This window comes from Neurospora hispaniola (assembly GCF_033458365.1).
Source record: "Neurospora hispaniola strain FGSC 10403 chromosome Unknown B0T23scaffold_7, whole genome shotgun sequence".
Classification (NCBI taxonomy): domain Eukaryota; kingdom Fungi; phylum Ascomycota; class Sordariomycetes; order Sordariales; family Sordariaceae; genus Neurospora; species Neurospora hispaniola.
In genome coordinates this window covers 476,808-497,189 of record NW_026944412.1, presented here as the reverse complement: position 1 = coordinate 497,189, position 20,382 = coordinate 476,808, and the positions used below count along the sequence as shown (strand labels likewise).

Below are 20,382 nucleotides of genomic sequence, written 5' to 3'. Positions count from 1 at the left end.
CGAATGCATGAGGAGAAAGAACCTTGATGGTTAACGTCGCAACCATTTAGGATAGACGAATGTCGGGAGAGCCAGGTGCCCGATGAGGGGTGGTGTGCTGCACATCCTCAGCGGCATTGGTGAGTGAAAGGTAGGCTGTCCAAGCGATACCAACAGTGGAAACGAATGGCTATGTGATCATGACTTTGTTAGCGACATCTTCTTTCCATACAATCAGAACAAAGCAACTCACCAGCTGGAGCGACACGGGCATCAACCGAAAGTTAATAACCTGGACCGCCGGCCAAAGAACGTAGTTGGCCTTGAGCGTCGGCACGTACAGGTCCCTCATCTTCTCATACACGCCTCTCTTTCCACCGCCCTCGGCCAGCGTCATGGCCGTGAAGAAGCAGGCCAGACCAAAGGGCGCAAAGATGAGCTGGTCGAAAGCCACTCTCTTCAAAGCCGACTGGTAGGCGTTCTTCTTGGTGATGGGGAAGCATCGCTCGAGAAAGCCGAACCACTTGAACTGCAAGGGCGCCATGCAGAAGCCGAACGCCATGAAGCGGGTCAGCCGCTCAAAGTCGAACGGGGGCGGCAGGTCCCGCGACTCGGGGATCAGCTCTTGTTCGTTGAGGGGGTTCTTCCGGTCGAGCTCGTGAATCTCGTAGGCAACAAAGTCGTCGCGCGCGTTCGGGCCTCGGCCGGGTGGGTACTTGCGGACGGCACGTTGCCGGACCGCCGTGATGGACTGGGCTACTGTATCGGCGACACCAGCCAGGACCGCATTGGTCACCATCATCGTGAGCACTGCCATGGCACTTTTGTTAGCCATGGTTGCGCAGGGCAACGAAAGCGTACGTGACGTGTGAAAACATGGCCGCGACTCGAACCGCCGCGTTAGGAGAATGGGACTTGGAAAACGCACCAGGTCGTTCATTGTAGAACTGGTTGAACCGGCTCGTGAGCCGGGCGATGATGGTCATTTCGATTATGAAGACGATGGCATGCAATAAGGGCTAGAGCAGGCAATTCAGGTCATTGTTCGGTCAGCACTCGGCCGTTGTACTTGAGTCGTTTTGAAGATGAGTTGAGTGGTTCTGTGTACGCGAAACAGAACGACCAGCAATACGGCAGAAACAAAATAGCAAAGATCAGATCAACTGCTGCTCGAAGGTATGTAGTTGTGTGGATTATTTTTTTGCCAAGTGTTGAAAGTCGAGGTGGAATCTCGATGTTCGGCGTTGTGTCGGTTGAAAGAGGTGTGGGCATGCGAATCTTCCAGAACTTGGCTTTTGTTGAAGGGGGAAAAAAGGAAGAGGAAGAGATCAGACGAAGCCAAAACAGAAAGCATCACCTACAAAGCGGTCAAAGATATATTTGCTGTTCAACCGTCGCATCCATCGACGGCGGGTGAGGTCCCAGGACATGATGACGATCAAGGAGAAGTATTAGTGTAGTCAAGAGGCGTCGGCAGAGTAGGCGCGCACTAGGTGGCAGCAGGAAAGGATGACAGCGGAGATGAGTGACAGGTTCAGGGTCCGAGTAGAGAAAGGATCTGAATCAAGGTTTCCGCAATGACACGGGTTCCTGTCAAATAGTGCGAGTACGACCAGCCTGGACCAACAACACAACGAACAACCCGTGTTGCCGTGTGGTTCTTCTGTCTCGTTGGACTGGAAACCAAGAACTGATGATCGATGCGAAATGGGAAGAGAGGGTCGATGACGTCGCCACTGGCTTCTTATCGTTAACGTAGCGCCCAGCGATAAGCGGACAATGAAGCGGACCCGGCCCCGTCGCAGTCCCGTCAGGTCGCAGTCCCCAGTTGACGACCCAATCAATTCAGTTGGCGCTGGGGTTATTGCGGTGGTGTAAGCCTAGAGGTAGGACGGTTGGAAAACTTGAAGATGACGAAGAGGGGTCGTCGCGAGCCGCTGAATTTGGCAATCTATTTTCAATCTGGTGATCTCAAAGCGCATTCCACAGGCAGGTTGCGTCGTGATGCCGATTGTTGTGTCGCGCAAGTCGGTGGTAACAGGTTGATCTTGTTTGAGGAAAGATCATGATGTTGAGGTCAGAAAAAGAGTGAGCATTCGGGATGGAAGTTGACACTTTTGCCTTTCAATTCCATCCGTGTCAAAACTGCCCGGTCCTTCACCAGCCGCGTTGCTGACATTCATGTGCCCGCGGGCGGCAGTGTCAAGACTCCAAAATTGGCCGTTATCTCTCATATGCTAATGCACATGCTTCCTCGCGTTCGGCAGGTCCAACACGCAACCAGCAGCAGGGCAAGCAGCAGCAGCAGCAGATGGTTGGCGGTGGACTGTGCTTGTGGCATGTCATCTGCTTCAACCCTAACCCTGATCATCTCAACACCTTCCAACTGACTCGACTTGGTTGTGCCCGCCTTGGATCACCAACATCAAACTAAGGCTGGCCATGTCTCTACTTATTTTGACAGCATACCCAGCTCGTTGAAGTACTTCCCAACCCCTTCAAAGTCATCCACATCAAGCACCGCACCAATATACCCATCCGGCCTCACCACCAACGTCCTCCCCTTCTCCGGATCAGTCTCCAGCCGCTCATACACCCTCCCATGTCCTTCATGCACACTCTCAGCGTCCGCCAACACCCGCCAGTAATCATATCCGTCATTATCGCTCCAAGGTCTAAAGACTTCTGGCAATTCGAGCAGTTCAACCTTTTCACGATTAGCACTATGCACCATGAGCACCTCCACCGGCGCCGCCTCTCCGCCTGCTGTCAATTGTCCTAATCCATTCTCTGGGTCTGCGAGGTACTCCCCCAGCTTCTGCACATTCGTCGACAAGTGTTGGTGAGCAGCAAGGTCTCCAGCAAAGACAATCACCCGAAAGCAACCCGTGGCCTGTAGCCGTTTATGAATCCAAGTCGTGATCCCATCCGCTTGGTAAACCGCTTGAAAATCCGGCAAGCGCTTTCCGGGCACTAGATCAGCTTTGAGAAGACTTGGACCCAGCTTTTCAGCTGTTTGCACAACCTTTGGGAGCTGCACCGCGCATGAGGGCGGGTAGCGGATGGACAGGCCGGTGGTGAATTTGATTGCCTGCAAGAACTCGGTGTCGAATTGGGATGAGGGAGCAGCGAAGAGCTTGAGGTAACCACGGTCAAAGGAGATGAGGTCTTGGGCTACGGGTCTGCGCTCGGATTCGTACGTCGCTAACAGCCTCCTCGACGCGTCCGAGTCGAGTTTGTGGTGAGGCTGCAGAACCAACCTCAGCTTCCACCCCAAATTATACGCATCCTGGATACTCGTGTTCATCCCCTGTCCGGCCTTGGGCGAGTGCGTATGCACCGCGTCTCCTACCAGGAACGCCCTTTCATTGTGTCTTGAAAAATGACTGCCGACGCGCTGGCCAACGCGGTAGGCCGACCACCACGAGACTGCGCCGACTTCCAGAGTGTAAGGGGACATGATTTTGCGTGCGGCATCGATGATGCGGTCGAAAGTGAGCTCTTTGGGGTCTGAAAGTGAACTGCCGCTCTCGACGGGGATGTACAGCCGGACTTCCTTGTTGCTCCGCGGGACGAGGAGGATGGTACCCGTGGAGGCGCGGAGGTAGCAGACACGGCGAAGGTCGGGGAAGTTGGATTTGGGGATTAGGTCGACGACGCCGAAAACAGAGTCTGTTAGGTCGCCTTCGAGTTGGACTTGAAGTTGCTTTCGAAGCCAACTGTGAGCTCCGTCACAGCCTACAATGTATCTGGCTCGGATTCGTTCTTCCACCTCTTTGGCAGCACCATCTGCGGTCTGTTAACGCCTGTTAGCATTACCAGCTGACAGTGCTGGTGACATTGGAGTTCTCACATATGGTGTTGAGTTCTCGAGAATATTCGAGGACGCTTCTGGGTGCACCTGGGTCTTGACCAAGAGCACTTCAACGGGATAAACTTCATCCTCATGCAGCAAGGACTCATCGACATTGACGTCGACAGGCTGGGTGTTGTACTGGATCGTAATGTTCCTGTGGCTTAGCAGGTTTTGCTGCATGTGGTATTCGACTCTCGCTATACGGCTCAACAATCAGCAAGTGGTGGGAAAATCATAAAGTCAGTACTCACATTGCTGCAACATGGTCTCCCGCACCTTGCCCAACTCCTCCACCTTATCCTGTATCAGCTGCTCCCTCTCGATCCCGCTTTTGCCATCCTTCTTTTGGCCCCAGATGGCTATTTCTTCTAGTCTCCATGATTCTGTTGCAATTTGAGGCCCGATACCGTACGAGTCAAAGATCTCGTTTGTCGTTGACTTCAGCCCTTCAGCTTTCCCTCGCCGTGTAGGCCCGGGTTTCTTGTCAACCAGCAGGACATTGATGCTGGAGTTTCGGAACCAGTTGGCTAAGGCCAGCCCTGTGAGCAGAGTGTCAGCCTATGTTCCGGCCTTCTTGGACTTTGGACTTGCTTACCAGCTGGTCCAGCACCGATAATGAGTATATCCACTGTTTTGACTTCCATCATCTCGAAAAAGCCTCTGGTGGTTGAATGCAAGGAATGGTGTGAGGATCTCAGAAATACAACTCAAAAGCCGGCCGATACTTGATGAGAGTACATAGTGAAGTAGAGCAGTTCCTCTCATGCTCTTCAGCCCCAAGCACGTCTGTTTACTCCGAGCATCTGCAGAGACCACGACATAAACGCGGTGTACAATTCCGGCTCCGTCAGCCGCTTCGAGTCGGCTGGCACCTTGATGGCTGGCTGGGACAAGTCTAGACGGATCATATTCCCAGATCTATTTACCTCTATACGGTTGGGAAAAATGCGGAAGCATCCATCTCAGCCATGTGCAGTTCCTCGTGTCTGGAAGTCTTGGATTCCGAGCCAAGTTCCAGATATCTGTTTTGACCCCGGTGATCGTCATCGTCATCGATCTTTTGGGAGTGTCTTTGATAAGTACCTTTGCGCTACTCCAATCGGAAACTCTTTGTCACTGCGTTGATGCGGGAGAGTCAAAGGAATCCGATATTGGAGTGGAATGTCCATGCTGTGACGGGAGAGGTGCATGGGTTTACAGGACATGGGCGGGACTAACCTGCTTCTCTTAGGTGCCCAATGTTGTACAAGAAAGGACAAACAAGCCACACAGTTGAAGTGCAGGTAACCCCTCATTTTTGTAGTTGCACAGAAGGACCCTGTCCACAGCAACTATCATGGCAGCTTCCCCAAATGGGTAGCAACCTCCATCATCTTGTCTCATCTCACTGCATTCCCTCGCCTCCCGCTTCTTCAACGAACTCACCAGCACACGCAGCAAACAACCTGTTACCTCGATCTAGGATTCACATCGTGATGGCGCTGACTCTTCAAGCTGAAGACTGCCGTCCCCCTCGCCGGGCAGCGGCATATTGAACGGACATGTCCGGTTCCGATTTGCTGCCTCGGATTCATTGATTGTTGAACCTGCTGATTCGGATGTACCTCAAAAGAACCTGATGGCCTACAAGAAACCAAGGTACCTACCTCTACTGATTATCCCTGCTCATAGGAGCTTTCTTCTGCACACCACATGTCTCCTATTTCTCCCATCGGTACAGTGTACTGTGTACCTACTCATCCATCACCAACATCCAAAGTCTGAATATCCGATCAACTGCTTTCCATCATGGACAGCATAGGCATGGGGGGTCAACGATACATACGCGATCTCTGTCTGCATTACCCCTGGGCCAGGAACCAAACAATCGGCACTGAATGTCGATTACATCACTTCTTGGGATGGACTATTTGTTCCTGGTCAGAAGTCATTGCAGCAAGCACATTACGAATCTTCCCGCTAATGTGCCATCATGGGCCGTGGCTAAAGGTCTTACTGTACATACGGACTTGGGAAGTCGACTGAGGGAAAAATACTCCCACGTATGGCTACAAGAGAGCATAACTGGGCTGAGGCTGATCGGACCTTGTGCCTTCCGGTACCTAGGAAGTACTATCTCCATGACGCCTTTCACTCGCATAAGTCCTTGTGCTGTCCATGACAATGCAATAGCTTTCTGCTATTAACGGATAGGCAGTCGGGAATTTCCAGTCATCAAAAATGACAAAATGGCCATCAGCTAGCTCACAAGTCCAAGATGTTGAACAAAAGGCTGCCATGGTCGACCATGTATTCTGGGTTGAAGGTGGTTTATAACATACGTCTCCTCCATCAAGAAAGACACATCAACGCCAATTTCTAGGTCAAGTCGACTTCAACACGACAAACCTGAGCACTACTCGTTACACCCTTATCACGTTCAACGACTCAAATAGCCATTTCATATCCGTTGTCTCACCACATCAACCCAGTACAACCTACCATGGCCCAAGTCCTACCTTCTCCCGGTGTTGAATCACACTCTTTTCACCACAATACCGAAGACAGAGATGTCACCACCTTCAGCCCAGGGACACCACCCTCTCGTTCCGGAGCCCTTCCATCCATGCTCTACCACCACCACCGCTCCACCCCCTCTCCCGACATGATCGACATCCGCTCCTCCTCCACCTCCCTCCTTGACACCCTCGACACCCAAACCCTCTCCTCCCTCCTGCAACCCCCCAGCCGCAAATTTCTCCCCTCCCTCCTGCTCTGGGACGAAAAGGGTCAATCCCTTTACGACTCCATCCTCGCCACGCCTTCTTATTATCCCTACCGGGTCGAGAACACTCTACTACAAAAACAAATTTCCGACATCGCTTCCACCATCGCTTCTTCGACCACCGACATTCTCGTCGAGCTGGGCGCAGGCAATCTCTCCAAGACCGCTTTGCTGCTTACGGCGCTAGATAGTTGTCTGGACTCTTCTTCAAGTTCAAGTTCAAGAGCGGGAAATGGGAAAGTAGTCTACTACGCTCTCGACGTCGACCGCTCCCTGCTCGAGTCTTCCCTCGCACAACTCCGCAAACGTACTGCAAACCTCCAACACATCGAACTCCGCTCGCTTTTGGGTACCTACGAGGATGGTGCCTGCTGGCTAAGCCAGCCCGATCTGGCGCCGTACAGGAAGACGATGGTCTGGTTGGGGAACAGCATTGCCAATCTCGAGAGGGAGGAAGCTTCGGACCTGTTGGCCAAGTTCACTAGTAGCCAAAACAACGGGATGATGCAAAACTTGGCGGGGTTCCTGTTGGGTGTAGATGGGTGTTTGGATGAAGAGAAAGTGGAGAGGGCGTATAATGCCCCTGGGGGAGAGAATAGGAGGTGGGTGTTGCATGCACTGGAGGCTGCTGGAGAGCAATTACAGCTGCATCTTTGCGAGTCGGAGATGTTTGATGAAAAGAACTGGAGGTTTGAAGGCAGGTGGGATGCAGGAAGGCAGCGGTATGAGAATTATTTGGTTCCCCTGAAAAGAATGGAGGCGGTGGTTAAGAAGGGGGAGAAGAAAGTGGTGCTGGAGGAAGGGGAGAAGGTGTTTGTGTTGGGAAGCGGAAAGTGGACGGCGAGGGATGTACGGGGAATTTGTGAGGGGCCGGGACTGGGGTTGAGGAGGAGTTGGCATTCCGAGGGGGATGATTATGGTGAGTTTCTGCTGTGAATTCTACGTGTTGTTGATTGATGTTGATTGCTAATAATAATTCGAACAGGCATTTACTGGCTGCAGCCGGGGAAGAAGAGACTTGACAGTGGGATTGACATGAAGAATGATGAAGAGTGTTAGCCAGACTAAGGTCTAGACATCGGGCATCACGGCTTTCCATGATTGGGATGAGTGTTAGATGATATGGTAGATGTATACATCACATAACAACGAAGGCGTAGAACTAGTTTCTGGGTACAAGGATAAGGCATTGGTGATACATAGGAGCTACGGAGTTGTTGTCTAAATTTCTATCTTTTATTTCTAGACATTTCGTTCAAATGTGAAACCACACATATCGTTCAAACGAACGCAACCTGTGCAATTACTCGCCTACCAGGCCTGGGTCTTCCTTCCATTATGACCCTATAAGGTCCCGCTTCCGTAGCCACCGATAACTCCAAATTCCCTCGTGGTCAAGCGGTATGTGGCGAAGCCAGATAAAGATTGCTCATTGCGTGGTAACGGTGGTGCAATTTTCGTAGGCCGCAGCTTGAGTGAACGGGTTCGACCCTGCTCATGGGCCGCTGAGTTTTGTATGTCTTTTAATCTTCTTTCTAGATTGCGAATCGCTTCATGTCTGTTGGTGTTCGAAGATCCGAACTACCTCTAGGCTTGCCTAAGTTCTTCATTTGTACATAGTCTAGCAACTATTATTCTCTACCGGACTCTTCTAATTATTACGCGTATTAGATCCTGTAAAAATTCGACCTTCGTCTTCCTTCCTTCGTCGTATCGTACCAGCCCAATTATAGATATCCGTTTACCTACACGCCTTCAGCCCGATTGAACAACATGTGGCTGTTCCTCGGTGCCCCTGTTTTCACCGCTTCCAAAGGTGTTGTATCCAATCCTTTGCTCTCGCTCTTCCTGCCTTCCCGTCCTAGGACGACTGACTCTCTTCTTTTTGACAGAAGACGGACCACTCAACTGACTAGAGGTATCCTTCAACTGGCCCTCCTTCATGATAAAGCTAGCCCCGAGCGCCAAACACCCAGCCACGAGCGCATACAACCACACATACACAAAGCTCCTCGTATATGCCCCTTTCACCACTTCCTTCAACCAATCCGGCAACTCTCCAATCTTGTCTATATTCGACATGACCTCCTTGATGATGTGCCTTCTGTCGGGCCGCCCATCCAACTCTTTTCTGAGTGTCTTTTCCACTACCGAACTGATGATCAAGCTCGCTCCGCTCACCCCAAACAGACTTCCCAAGTTCAAACTGAGATAAAATCCCGAAGTAGCCACGGCGATCTGACTCCCACCCCCCTCACCAGGCTTCTTCTTCTTCTTATCCCCTTCCAAAGCAGCAGTCAACCCAATAAACGCCGCCGACAAACTTACCCCAAACCCAACACCCACCGGGAACCCGTATCCCGTTTCCCACCAGTTTGTTGTTGTGCCCCCTTCCCCTCCTCTCCACCTCAGCCAAATGGCAGTAAAACTCAAATCCGACAGCACCACAGCCACCACAATCACCCACTTGTACAGCCCCGTCCGTTTGATCACCAGCCCACTGCCCAGCCCACCCAACACCGTCCCGACCGTGATAAACAGCAGTCGCATTGAGACTTTGATTGACGAGTCCCCGTTTACCAGCCGGAAATACAGTGGTACGGAAGTGAACAGCGCCATCTGCGCCACTGTTTGCAGGAACTGGATGGCGTAGGACGATAGGACGTTTCTGGTCAAAAACAAGAGGCGTAGAGGGAGGATGGGTTCCTCCGCGTGGAGAGATTCAACGAGTAAGAAGGAGGTGAGGAATAAGAGCCAGAGAAAAAGGGTGGTTACTGTGTAAGGGTCTTGAAGGAAGGTGATTAGAGAGAGATTATTATCATCTTCTTGCGAAGGCAGATGTTGGATTCGGTCGAGGAGGAGGAGCAAGGAGACGTTGGAGAGACCGAGGGTGAGGGAGCCGGGGAAGTCGATTCTTTTGAGTTTGGATTTCGCGCTTGAGGTTGAGGAGGAGGGGGGAGAGGGAAAGGACATGGTCCACCAGACGAAGACGAGGCCAAAAGTGTTGAGGGGTACTTGGCAGAGTAGAGACCAGCGCCAGTTGAAGGTGTCGGAGATGATGCCGCCTAGGGAGGGGCCAATGGCCCGGCCGACTTGGTTGATGGCGTAGACATAACCGCGCCAGACGGCGACTTCGCGGATTGGAACGAGGTCTGTTTGGTGTCAGTTAGGTACCTAGCTACCTCTACGAACTTTCTAGGTTCGGTGACGGCGTCAGTGAACATACCAACAATCAAGGTAGAAATCAACACTGTAATCCCAGCATTGCCCACACCACACAATCCCCTCCCCAGCAAAACACCCCAAAAGGCAAACCCAGCCCCGGCCAAAATACCACCGAGGATGTAAAACACGTACGCGATGAGAAGCATGGGCTTCCTCCCGTAAATGTCGCTCAACTTTCCAAACAGCGGCTGAGTGACAATGACACCGATGACGTACGAGGAAATAATCCAGCTCGCTGAAGTCAACTTGTCAAAATCACTGGCGATCTGGCGGAACATGGCCAGGAGGATGGCGCTGTCGGAGTTGACGAGGAAGACGGCCAGGAGGAGGACCAGGTTATTCCTCCATTGCCCGCCTGAGAGGTGGTGAGGATGGTGGTTATTGTGGTTTCCATCGGTATGGGTAAGTGTTAAGTCGGAAGATGGGGACAGGTCGCGGCGATAGAGGGAGTCGTCGCCGGTGAGGATGGTGGCCTGGCTTTCTTCATCTTGACGGGGGGGAAAGTTGTAGGGTTTGACGATGCTCGAGATGGCTTCTACTGTGCTGGTCGATAGTGAGGAGGAGGAAGAGGAGGATGAGGATGAGGAATATTCCGGTCTCAGTAGTGGTGATGGGGGAGGGTGGAGGAGCGAGGTGTACTCGTCGATGGGCTCAATCGTGTCGAGCGTATCAGCTTCATGCCGCTGTTCGTCGAAGTCAGATACGTTCATCTTGCTGGCTTGAGCTATAACCCATCCAAAGACAGACTGTCCGGAACTCCAAATCTCGGGGGTTGAGATCTCTCTATTCTTCCTACCCGTTTGTCTGACACGCTTTAACCCCGTGGATAATGGGTTTCCATGTCCTCTTGTGTCTCCCAATTTCTGGCTGAGACATTTGATCGTAATCTCCCGCCACTCCCTCCAGTTCTTCGGTGCTGGTCGGCTCATCGAAGAGCTGATCGTCATCCATACCTAATTTCTTGCAGAGACAATGGCTGCGGAGGCTTTCTCCCCACCTGTCCACCTAGCAACTATCAGCTTTGATAAAACGATGTTCTTTGACAAAACGATGTTTTCCATCGCTCCTATTCTATTTGGCAGCCTTTGTTTCCTGAAAGTGACTGCGAATGCTATTTCCACGCTTTTTGCCAGCCAGCCTGCCAGCCAATACGATGGGAAGAGCGTCTCATAGCTGAACAGACCCGGCTGTGTTGAACTTGACAGGCCATTGGACAGGACCGGTTGGAGGAGGCGATGAGTTCCATCGATGTCAGAATTTCATAAGAAAGCAAGGGGGCCATCATCGGCACCTCCACTCCTTGGTCCTCACCGTGCCCGGCCTTTGGCCTGTTAGGTACACAGTCTGAACCCTCCCTCTTCACACTCGTATGGTCGAATTTGGTGGCCAACACACAGCTTGAAGAAGCAATCCTTCGAAACTGGGAATATCCATTCAACAGAAGCAAATGGAGTGGGGGTTTTCACCACTGTGGCTTGGAATTGCCCAAGACCGATACTTGTGTACCGTAGCATGATACCAATAATCTGGAAGGTTTATGGGCAGCAGGTCTCGGAAGGACACCCAGATTGCGGAAACGAAGGGTTTCAGGCTGAACACATTCAAAAGGAAACCGAAGGAGGAAAATGGTGACGTTGGTTGACCAAGCAATTGTTGGCTTCCTTTTCAGCGATCACCGCCTGTAAGTGGAGATTGGCCAATGAGATTTGGCGAGACCAAATAAGTGGGGTTACGGTGGGTACGTATCTAGGTACCTAGGTACCATTTCGTCCCCGCTTTCCTTTCTCGGCCTCAACTTCCACTTCCAACCGCCAAGTCCATTCTTCGGCTTCATCTGTTTCCTCCCGACCACTCAACATGCCAGATGCCTTTCATCTACCTCCTACCGACGATTATCGACTGTCCGTTCCCGTCATGTCACGACTGCTGTCCTGTCAAGTGCGTGCTAATATCCATGTACAGCCGTCACAACCAATGACAGAGAAAATCTGACATCTTCCCTCGTGCTATGGAAGACAGCGAAAGGCCGTATCTCGATGCCACGCATTCGGGCTCAACCTCAGGAAGATGGCCATCAAGACGCTCGGCAGGAACACTGCCCGCCCTACTTCGTATCTAGGGTCAGCATCCCGGGGCTGGACGGAGAGCTACCGAGATGGTATCTTCGCCCAGTCGTTTGCTTCGTTTAGGAATGTGGCTGCACTCCTCCGCGCTGACTATCACATGAAGGACTCCGTGTTGCGTACAGCACATCAGTGCTGCTCCAAGGAACGTACAAGTGTACCGCAGAAGTCGCGGGACGAGATTGGTTAAAAGTCCGCGCTCTGTGTCATGCACCTATTCGGACTATCGTGTGTCCTACTCTGACATCTATCTCTACAAATCCGCTCCATCTCCCCATCCAAGTGTTAAGACACTTTCACCTAACCAAGTACGGAACAAAAGCAAAAGTCTCATCGGTTACACAGAACAAGAAGCCATCTTATCATGGAGACTTCAGAACTCGATCGCTCAAAGATCTACAAGAGCTGGGAGGTGGACGGCAAGTTCGTCAGTAGCCATGATTTGTTCAGTCTTTCCCCGTGACCAGTTGCTAACATGAGCATTACAGCATAGTGATGGCCGCGAAGTTACCCTACTTGAGTATGTCTACAGCCGTCCGGACATTGACCAGCTGCGCGGGAGCCCACAAAAGGTTCTGGAGGCCATCGACGACTTTGCCCGCTCTGTGACCGGCTTGATCAACATTGGCGAGGCAAAAGGTGCTGTGGTCACGAAACTCATTGCCCATTACAAACCAGCCACCATCCTCGAGCTGGGTGGCTATGTCGGCTACTCCGCCATCTTGTTTGGCGATGCACTGAGAAAGGCTGGCGGAAAGCAATACCATAGTGTCGAAAAGAGCCCCCTTTTTGCTGCTGTTGCCGCAAGCCTTGTCGACTTGGCTGGCCTCAGGGATGTCGTCAGAATCACTGTCGGCACCGGCGCCAAGGGCATTCAACGCCTCTACGATTCAGGCGTGCTAAAGTCTCAGCTTGCCATGGCCTTCTTTGACCATCACAAGCCAAGCTATACCAGTGATCTCAAGCGATGTGAGAGACTCGGCCTTGTCGGCCCAGGCACCGTCTTGGTTGCCGACAACATGATTCTACCGGGAAACCCGCCATATGCCGAGTGGGTCGGAGCCAGTGTGGCCGAGAAGCAGGAGCTTGACAAGAATGCCGAAGAAAAGGGAAATCCGAATCTGCAATACAAGAGCAGGTCTATCAAGAGCTGGGAGCCGAGTGGCCATGAAGATGCTCTGGAGATTACTGAGTGCGTGGGCATCCAAGCTTGAATCAAGTTTTCTTATACATTCATTTGTCGTTGACACCTGTGGTCTCTGAAAAAATCTGTAGTTGATTATTGCAGAAACCTGTGAAGGGGGAAAGAGACCTGCTAGCCAGCCACAACTCCCAGATTATCCACAATGGGACATCACACTGCAGAAATCTGTGAAGGAGGTGAGAGACTCGCCAGCCAGCCACAACCCCTAGGTTCGTTTACAATGGGATCAATATCACACCGCAGACAGCATGAGGTGGTTCAGCCCGCTTCATCATCGAGCTGCCGCTCAATAGAGCTGTGGCTGCTTCCTTAGTAAGTCAATGACTGGGTCGGCTCATGCTAGAGCCCAAGACACTCTGGCACAAGGTTCCAAGACACAAGATAATTCATTGTTAGTGCAGAGTATACGAGAACTTGTGTTGTGTTTTCAAGCTTCATTGGTTGACGATTGAAACCGCGAGGATCATGGCTTGCCATGAGAGCTGCGAAACTCACACCACCCCACGCTGGCCCATTACTTCTGAGGCACACCGACGGTTAGCTACATACGGCGGGGAAGCTGAGCGAGTAGCTTAGTTTACCTTATATCGCAGATCACACTGTGACCCTTCTGCCTCCTCATACCCCACAAGCACCATGCTAACGTTTGAGGCTTTACAAGCCCACGGGCGAGACCGCCATGTTATGTATGGATGAGACATTGCTTAACGAAAGGTTGAAAGCTTATAAAAAGCTTCAAGGTTGAGCTCTTCAGTATGGACATGATTGTTCGCTTCGTATGCACCTTTTCCCTTAAGCCAAACTGAACATTCCTCCTCCCCGTCGTATTGTGCCTTGACTGATACATCTCCAAACCTCATCGACGCCCACCATGAGGCTCACCTCAGTGTGGACCAGCGTCGTGCAGGTCTTTAGTTTCCTCACCTTTTCTTCCCCCGAGGACGGCAACGATCTCTCATCACAGCGTCCCCAATTCCCCATCCCCTTGGAAAACGTTCACCATCACCCACCTTCCCCCCACCACCCTATTCCCCCGATCTCTAACCATGCCGCCGAGGATGTAGTACCCCTCTATACCGGCGGCAAGGAACATTCCTACATGGTGAATGACCACCCCGTTGTCGGAACACCCAAAAGTCCCCAAGAAGGAGGTCCCGGCGGAGGGCTCAACTGTCATTATCCCGAAATGCAGGACTGGGAGCCTTGCTATAGCCCCGAGAACAGGACATGCTGGTTGAAGCATAAGCATAATGATAAGCGGATTGATGTTATGACTGATTATGAGAATGAGTGGGAAATCCCAAAGGGGAAGGTTAGAAAGGTTGGTAAATTATCCATTCTCCACACTCAATTGTTTTGGCGATGTACATTGTGACTGACATTAGGTAAACTCTTTAGTTCTACCTGGAAGTCTCAGAGCAACCCATTGCCCCAGATGGTACAACGATGGAACATGGCAAGGTGTTCAACCGCACTTATCCGGGACCTTGGCTTGGTAAGTGGTACTCCTCTCGAATGTCCTCCGAAGACGGTTAGAGTGTTGATCCTAACGGTTGTTTTTGACAGAGGCTTGCTGGGGTGACTGGATTGGTGCGTATTCACATTACAATTCATCACGCAGAAATTTTCACTGACAGAGCTATAGAGGTAACTGTAAAGAACAATCTCCGCTGGAACGGCACATCCGTAAGATTCTCCAAGACATTTACAATTCCCATCATCCCTTCCCACACTCATGCCCTTCATTCCACTAACACATCCCGTCAGGTTCATTGGCACGGCTTCCGCCAATTTGAGTCCTTCCACATGGACGGCGTCAACGGAATAACCGAATGCCCCATCGCCCCTGGCGACACCTTCACCTACCGGTTCCGTGCCATGCAATATGGTTCCGCCTGGTACCACAGCCACTACTCCTTACAATACGGCGACGGGCTCTTGGGTCCCATTACCATCTACGGCCCCTCAACAGCAAACTTTGAGGCGGACGAGGCGTTTCGTCCCTTGCTGCTCACAGACTGGAACCACCGGAGTGTGTTCGAAGACTGGCCGCTCATGCTTAAATCGGGCGTGGCGCCGTCGATGACGAATATCCTGATCAACGGGGTGGGACAGTTTGGTTCTGGTGGGAAGCAAAAGGAGAAGTACACGCTTTATTTGGACGAGGGGAAGAAGCATTTGCTGATTTTGATCAACACGGCCGTTGATACGACGTTTGTGTTCTCGATTGACAACCATACCATGGAGGTTATTGAGATGGATTTTGTGCCGATTGTGCCGTATAATACGACAAATCTGAAGATTGGGATTGGTGAGTTATCCCCTCCCTTCCTTTCATAGGTATAGGTTCAACATACTGACTTGACGCAAAACACAGGTCAAAGATACCACGTCCTCGTCCACGGCCTAGAAAACCCGTATGAAGCCGAGAGATACGGCAACTACTGGATGCGGGTAATTCCGGCAAGAAAGTGCAGCAAGTTCCCCTACGGTCCTGACGAGCAGATGGGTATCTTCAGGTACAACACGACTTACCAGACCATGGCGTCGGCACCTGATCCCATGTCGGAACCGCCTCTGTATGAGACCAACTGTGCAGATGAGCCGCTGGATAAGCTGGTGCCGAAGATACCATGGACCGTTGGCAATCCGGTGAATATTGGTGAGTCCATGCAAGGTGTCATCAGAATCTATGATAGTGAAAAGAGAGCTGACTGAAGGTGCAAGACCCCAACGTCGACCCCAAAAAACTCCCAGCCAACGAGAGCTACATTTTCAACGTCGGCCTGACCATGTCCGGCGGTCCCAACACCAGCACACCTTATATCCCCGATGACCAACCTTATGTACGTACATTATTACATTTCCCTTCCATCCCTCTCTCCTCACTAACGTTGATCCCACCACCAGGCCCGCTGGGACATGCACATTGCCCCCTTCCGCATCAACTTCTCCGACCCCACGCTCCTCTCCCTCTCGTCCCTCGATTCCCTTATTACCAAACCACACCTAGACATCGTCACCCTCCCCATCTCCAACCCCGACGACGACAAATGGATCTGGATGGTGATCACCGCTCCCGATAAAGTTCCCACCGAGGGAGCCCGGATCTTCTTCCCTGCTGCACACCCGATTCACCTACACGGCCACGACTTTGCGGTGCTAAGACAGAGTAGCAAGAACTGGTATGATGATCCGGACATTGGTCACATTGGGGAGGGCAAGAGGTGGTTTACCCCCGACAAGTTGAATTGCGACAATGAGAGGCTGGATTGCGAGAATCCGACTAGGAGGGATGTGGTGCTGTTGCCGGCGAGTGGCTATGTGGTGATTGCTTTCAAGGCGGATAATCCTGGGTAAGTTTTCCCCTCTTTTCTTTCTTTCTTGGTCCTACTACTTTTCTTCTTTCTCTTTTTGCATTTAGTTCCTCGCTACATCGCTTAATCTTTCCTTTCTCTCTCTCTCTCCAGAACTTGAACCTTGCAATGTCAGGATGGCTGGCTGGCTGACAACATAACAAAACAGAGCCTGGATCCTCCACTGCCACATCGCCTTCCATGCCTCGTCGGGTTTGGCTATGCAAATCATCGAGAACAAGGACTTGATTCCGGCCATCATGGAGAAAGATAAGCCGGTTATTGAGGAGAAGTGTAGGAAGTGGAGGGAGTGGTATGGGGAGCCGAAGAACCTGTGGGACTGGCACGAGCCGAAGCATTTCCAAGATGATTCGGGTGTGTGATTCTGAGCTCTTGTGATCGTTGGGGAAATTCCCGGGAGGAAAGTGTTGTTGTGTATTTCAACAATACCTAGTTGGGTCGCTGTTGTTTGTCGGGAGCGCCTGTCTACCACTCTACTTCTACCCACCCGGGCTACCTCCTCTCGAGACCTCTGAATGGCAGGAGATTGAGAGAGACCCGAGTTCGGGATAGCGAAGGACGGACTCTAGATCTAGATGGTGATAACTCGTCGATGAAAAGTTGTTACGTCCCATGCTGATTCACCCCTTTTGTGCGCCGATTAAACATCCAAACACAAGCAAAGCTCATGATCTCAAATTCGATATGGATCATATTACCAATTTGACATGGCAACAATTTAAATGTGCACGCTCCTAATTAAGCGCAATAATGCCGTTATATAGCTAACAGCAGAGAGCCTCAGGGGTCCTGCAGTTGTAGTGTAGTTGCAGAAGACGGGATCGATGCCGTAGAGGTACCCATGACGTCAGCGGATCGACGTCATCATTAGACCCTTTTACAGCTACAAAACACCATCCTCTTCCCAATTATACACAATCCTCCTCTTCCAAAGTTCGTCAAAGTAAACAGTCAAGGCTGCCAAAACAATACTCCAAGATACATCCAGTCAACAACAAAAGCGAAACCCACCGCCCAAGATGTCTTCTTCCAACCCTTCTTCCAACACCAACCCTTCTTCTTCTTCCAGCAACAACCCCAACGAGTCCCAGCCTAGCATGATCGCCGGACACGCCGAGTACATCAAGGGCGCAGCTGAGGTTCGTCTTTCCCTTTCCCTTTTCCTTTTTTCTTCCCCTACCCTACCCTCCCTTACTTCCTGCCTTGGGGATACTAACAACCCATCTCTGTGTAACAGGCCGCAATCGGCAACATCACCGGCTCCCACGCCTGGACCTCGTCAGGCGAGCAAGACAAGGCGCACGCCAAGGCCTCTCTACGAGCGGCGTCCGAGGGCCGCGACCCGGCCACGTCGGGGTACGGATCGGTCGAGGAGACGGCGGGCAAGTTGACGGGCTGCGAGTGGATGAAGAAGGAAGGGGCGGCTAGTAAGAGCCATCAGGAGTAAAAAGGGGGCTTGAGTCTTTGGATGCATGAATGTCTTTTGGCTTTGGTTCGAGGAAGTCCTGGAAGGAAAGTCAAGAAGGTTTAATGACGATATGAGATGATTGATGGTGCGAATATGGGCTGTAATGATAGAAGGAAGAGGGAGGGATGGGGTGTACGATATGAAGAGGTTGAGTATGATACCTAGGTACCCTTTTGGAAAGGGGTTGAATAATGATTGAAGATGTACAAGTTACACCACAGCCCTGAGACGACATGTTTTTATGTTTTATATGTGTTTGTGGCCATCCCCATATTGTTACTGGGTAGGAATGCGACAACCTTGGAACCCCGGAAGGCAGACGTTCCTGAGGATGCCATGGACAAACCGTTCTACAGAGAAAGTATATAAATCGAATTTGTTTCCTTTCTTTTCTTATGGTAACTCGTGAATGATCGCAAGTGTCTACCTAGCCCACGCACTGCGTCCGTGATGGTCGCCGCAATAGACCATCCTTGATCCAGTTCTCAATTGAAGATGTCTAAGGCATTGCCTCCTGTGCATGGCAGCAAGAAAATGGGAACAATTGTCAGATATACCGACCCGTAGGTCGCGGCACCATATGGGTCTATGTAGGACGCTGGTGGCAGACGCCAGCATCGTAGCGTACCAAGCAGTTGTCCGGGTCGTGATGGATGAAACGAGCACAAACCGAGGTACACGAGCTTCGGAGGGCGAAGAGGGTGAGCAACTTGGGTAGACTGACAGAAGAGATAAACAAAGTGATGGTGGGCCTAGTAACTCTTCAGGCACTCGAGGTAGAGGCCGCTGGTAGGTAGACACTTTGTTGCTGCTGTCATTTGAGGACCTTGATGGCTGATTACGTTATGAGTTTACTAGCTTTGATAACCTTTCATATTTGCTATGCAGACTCGGTCGGGTTCCGTATAATCTCGGGGCAAACTGATGAAGGGTTTTAGGTTCCTACCGGTAGGTTCCCTAGAAAGCAGACATAATCTACAAGCATACTGCACCATTGGAGCCCACCAGAAATTGTACACTACATATGCAAGACGGTGATTTTCGATATCTCCACCCTCCAGGGCCATAAAAGGATAGGCAGGAAAAGGTAGGACATTCGAAGAATCGACTTCATGGTGCTCCGGGGCGGCAACACGTCTCTCCCACTTATTTTGGTGGGCATATAATGCACATTTCCGGGCAGTATACTTTACGGTTTATGCCTGATTCCTGGGAACCTAGACTAAACCCCTTGCCCCGAGATTAGACGGTAGACTGAGACACCTCAGTCGAGATGCGTATCAAGGCAACAGAAACAAAAAGAGGTGAACAGACAAACTTTGCCATGGCTCTTCGGATGAGAAGTCCTCTTGACGGTTCACGGGACCGCAACTCGCGGGCCCGGCGCAGCCACCGACATGATCGGCCAGACTGGATGCTCGTCGGGCAAATGCCTGGTAAAAGCCGGAGGGCGTCGTTGTCGGCCGGAGCGGGGATGGTACCCGCATCCCGCGCGCTGCGGGCGTAGTGGCGAAACTTTCAGATGCCGGACGGGCGGCTTCAGACGGGTAACGAAGGAAGACTGGAAGAGAAAGTTCCGAAAGAAAATTAACGTTTGCTTTTGGGGGGTCGAGACAAAGGCCCGTTGGGGCCAAAGTTTCAACAAGGCTTTGCCAAGACATTCTCGAGGTCGGATCCCATCTCGTCCATTTGGGCCAATGCATCTTTTTTTCAAGGTCTTGGCACTTGTCCCGCACACACACGCGCACAAACAAAAGGCCTGGCCGCCCGAAGCGCAAGTTGCCTGCCACAACTCACAGTCACAAGCCTTCAGTTTGCCAGGGATAACATGATATGTGCAAAGTGACCCTCAGGACCGTAGGGCGACGAGAACCGCTGTGAGCACCGAGCAGTGAGAAGCGAACCAGGCCTTGTCTGAGGTCAGCATGCCCGCAGTGGTGTAGAGATGCAACACGCAGCAGCAAAAGAAATCTTCCGACCCCCTCCCCCCTTCCCCACAGCTGCCGTAGTGCCTTAACAGGGACCCATAGGAAAGTTGATGCAGCATTGTTTGTCTAAGCTAGCAGGCATCCTTTGCCGTGGCGGGGATCCCGACATGCCCCGGATTTTTGGCAGACGGGAACGGAGGGGCCAGACCCAAGGTGTAGTGTAAGAGAGAGGGATACCGTATTGTACGTGTTCACTATGAGCATGACCATGTAAATATTCACGATGTTAATAAAGGGAACCATGTTTGGAAAGCAGGCAAAGTAGGACGACGAAGAGATGCGGTGAGAGGCGCCAGGTTGCACAGCCAGAATCCAGCAAAGGGAAGCAGGTGTGCTGTAATGGGAAATTGGGGTTGGAGGACAAATGGACCTCAGAAAGTGTAGGTCGGTATGTACCT

At 51.6% G+C, this 20,382-nt stretch overlaps 7 protein-coding genes across 7 annotated transcripts; 4 read left to right on the top strand and 3 right to left on the bottom strand.

Moving 5' to 3' along the window:
- Positions 1 to 46: 46 nt before the first annotated feature.
- On the bottom strand, positions 47 to 1,409 carry B0T23DRAFT_406790 (uncharacterized protein; the record flags this gene model as incomplete). Its single annotated transcript, XM_062839136.1, has 4 exons — positions 47 to 169; positions 233 to 800; positions 856 to 998; positions 1,341 to 1,409. The coding sequence occupies 4 exons, from the start codon at positions 1,407 to 1,409 to the stop codon at positions 47 to 49; spliced, it is 903 nt and encodes a 300-aa protein (XP_062689607.1).
- A 1,022-nt stretch (positions 1,410 to 2,431) lies between these two features.
- On the bottom strand, positions 2,432 to 4,482 carry B0T23DRAFT_323186 (FAD binding domain-containing protein; the record flags this gene model as incomplete). Its single annotated transcript, XM_062835339.1, has 4 exons — positions 2,432 to 3,775; positions 3,833 to 4,032; positions 4,087 to 4,374; positions 4,431 to 4,482. The coding sequence occupies 4 exons, from the start codon at positions 4,480 to 4,482 to the stop codon at positions 2,432 to 2,434; spliced, it is 1,884 nt and encodes a 627-aa protein (XP_062689606.1).
- A 1,664-nt stretch (positions 4,483 to 6,146) lies between these two features.
- B0T23DRAFT_207642 (histidine-specific methyltransferase) lies at positions 6,147 to 7,884 on the top strand. The gene is made up of 2 exons (XM_062833491.1): positions 6,147 to 7,518; positions 7,585 to 7,884. Exons 1-2 carry the CDS (start codon positions 6,318 to 6,320, stop codon positions 7,656 to 7,658), a joined length of 1,275 nt encoding a protein of 424 aa, XP_062689605.1. The 5' UTR covers positions 6,147 to 6,317; the 3' UTR covers positions 7,659 to 7,884.
- Positions 7,885 to 8,191: 307 nt separating this feature from the next.
- B0T23DRAFT_446207 (MFS general substrate transporter) lies at positions 8,192 to 11,658 on the bottom strand (the record flags this gene model as incomplete). The annotated part of the gene is made up of 6 exons (XM_062840955.1): positions 8,192 to 9,751; positions 9,826 to 10,548; positions 10,634 to 10,777; positions 10,822 to 10,997; positions 11,045 to 11,244; positions 11,587 to 11,658. 6 exons carry the CDS (start codon positions 11,656 to 11,658, stop codon positions 8,355 to 8,357), a joined length of 2,712 nt encoding a protein of 903 aa, XP_062689604.1. The 3' UTR covers positions 8,192 to 8,354.
- Positions 11,659 to 12,162: 504 nt separating this feature from the next.
- B0T23DRAFT_207462 (S-adenosyl-L-methionine-dependent methyltransferase) lies at positions 12,163 to 13,592 on the top strand. Its single transcript, XM_062833489.1, has 2 exons — positions 12,163 to 12,374; positions 12,436 to 13,592. The coding sequence occupies exons 1-2, from the start codon at positions 12,312 to 12,314 to the stop codon at positions 13,159 to 13,161; spliced, it is 789 nt and encodes a 262-aa protein (XP_062689603.1). The 5' UTR covers positions 12,163 to 12,311; the 3' UTR covers positions 13,162 to 13,592.
- On the top strand, positions 13,593 to 17,203 carry B0T23DRAFT_207463 (multicopper oxidase-domain-containing protein). The gene is made up of 9 exons (XM_062833490.1): positions 13,593 to 14,472; positions 14,550 to 14,646; positions 14,718 to 14,741; positions 14,797 to 14,837; positions 14,919 to 15,462; positions 15,529 to 15,813; positions 15,879 to 15,997; positions 16,062 to 16,507; positions 16,677 to 17,203. Exons 1-9 carry the CDS (start codon positions 14,023 to 14,025, stop codon positions 16,888 to 16,890), a joined length of 2,220 nt encoding a protein of 739 aa, XP_062689602.1. The 5' UTR covers positions 13,593 to 14,022; the 3' UTR covers positions 16,891 to 17,203.
- A 223-nt stretch (positions 17,204 to 17,426) lies between these two features.
- On the top strand, positions 17,427 to 18,224 carry B0T23DRAFT_455657 (uncharacterized protein). The gene is made up of 2 exons (XM_062841247.1): positions 17,427 to 17,667; positions 17,766 to 18,224. Exons 1-2 carry the CDS (start codon positions 17,548 to 17,550, stop codon positions 17,973 to 17,975), a joined length of 330 nt encoding a protein of 109 aa, XP_062689601.1. The 5' UTR covers positions 17,427 to 17,547; the 3' UTR covers positions 17,976 to 18,224.
- The last annotated feature ends 2,158 nt before the right edge of the window (positions 18,225 to 20,382 follow it).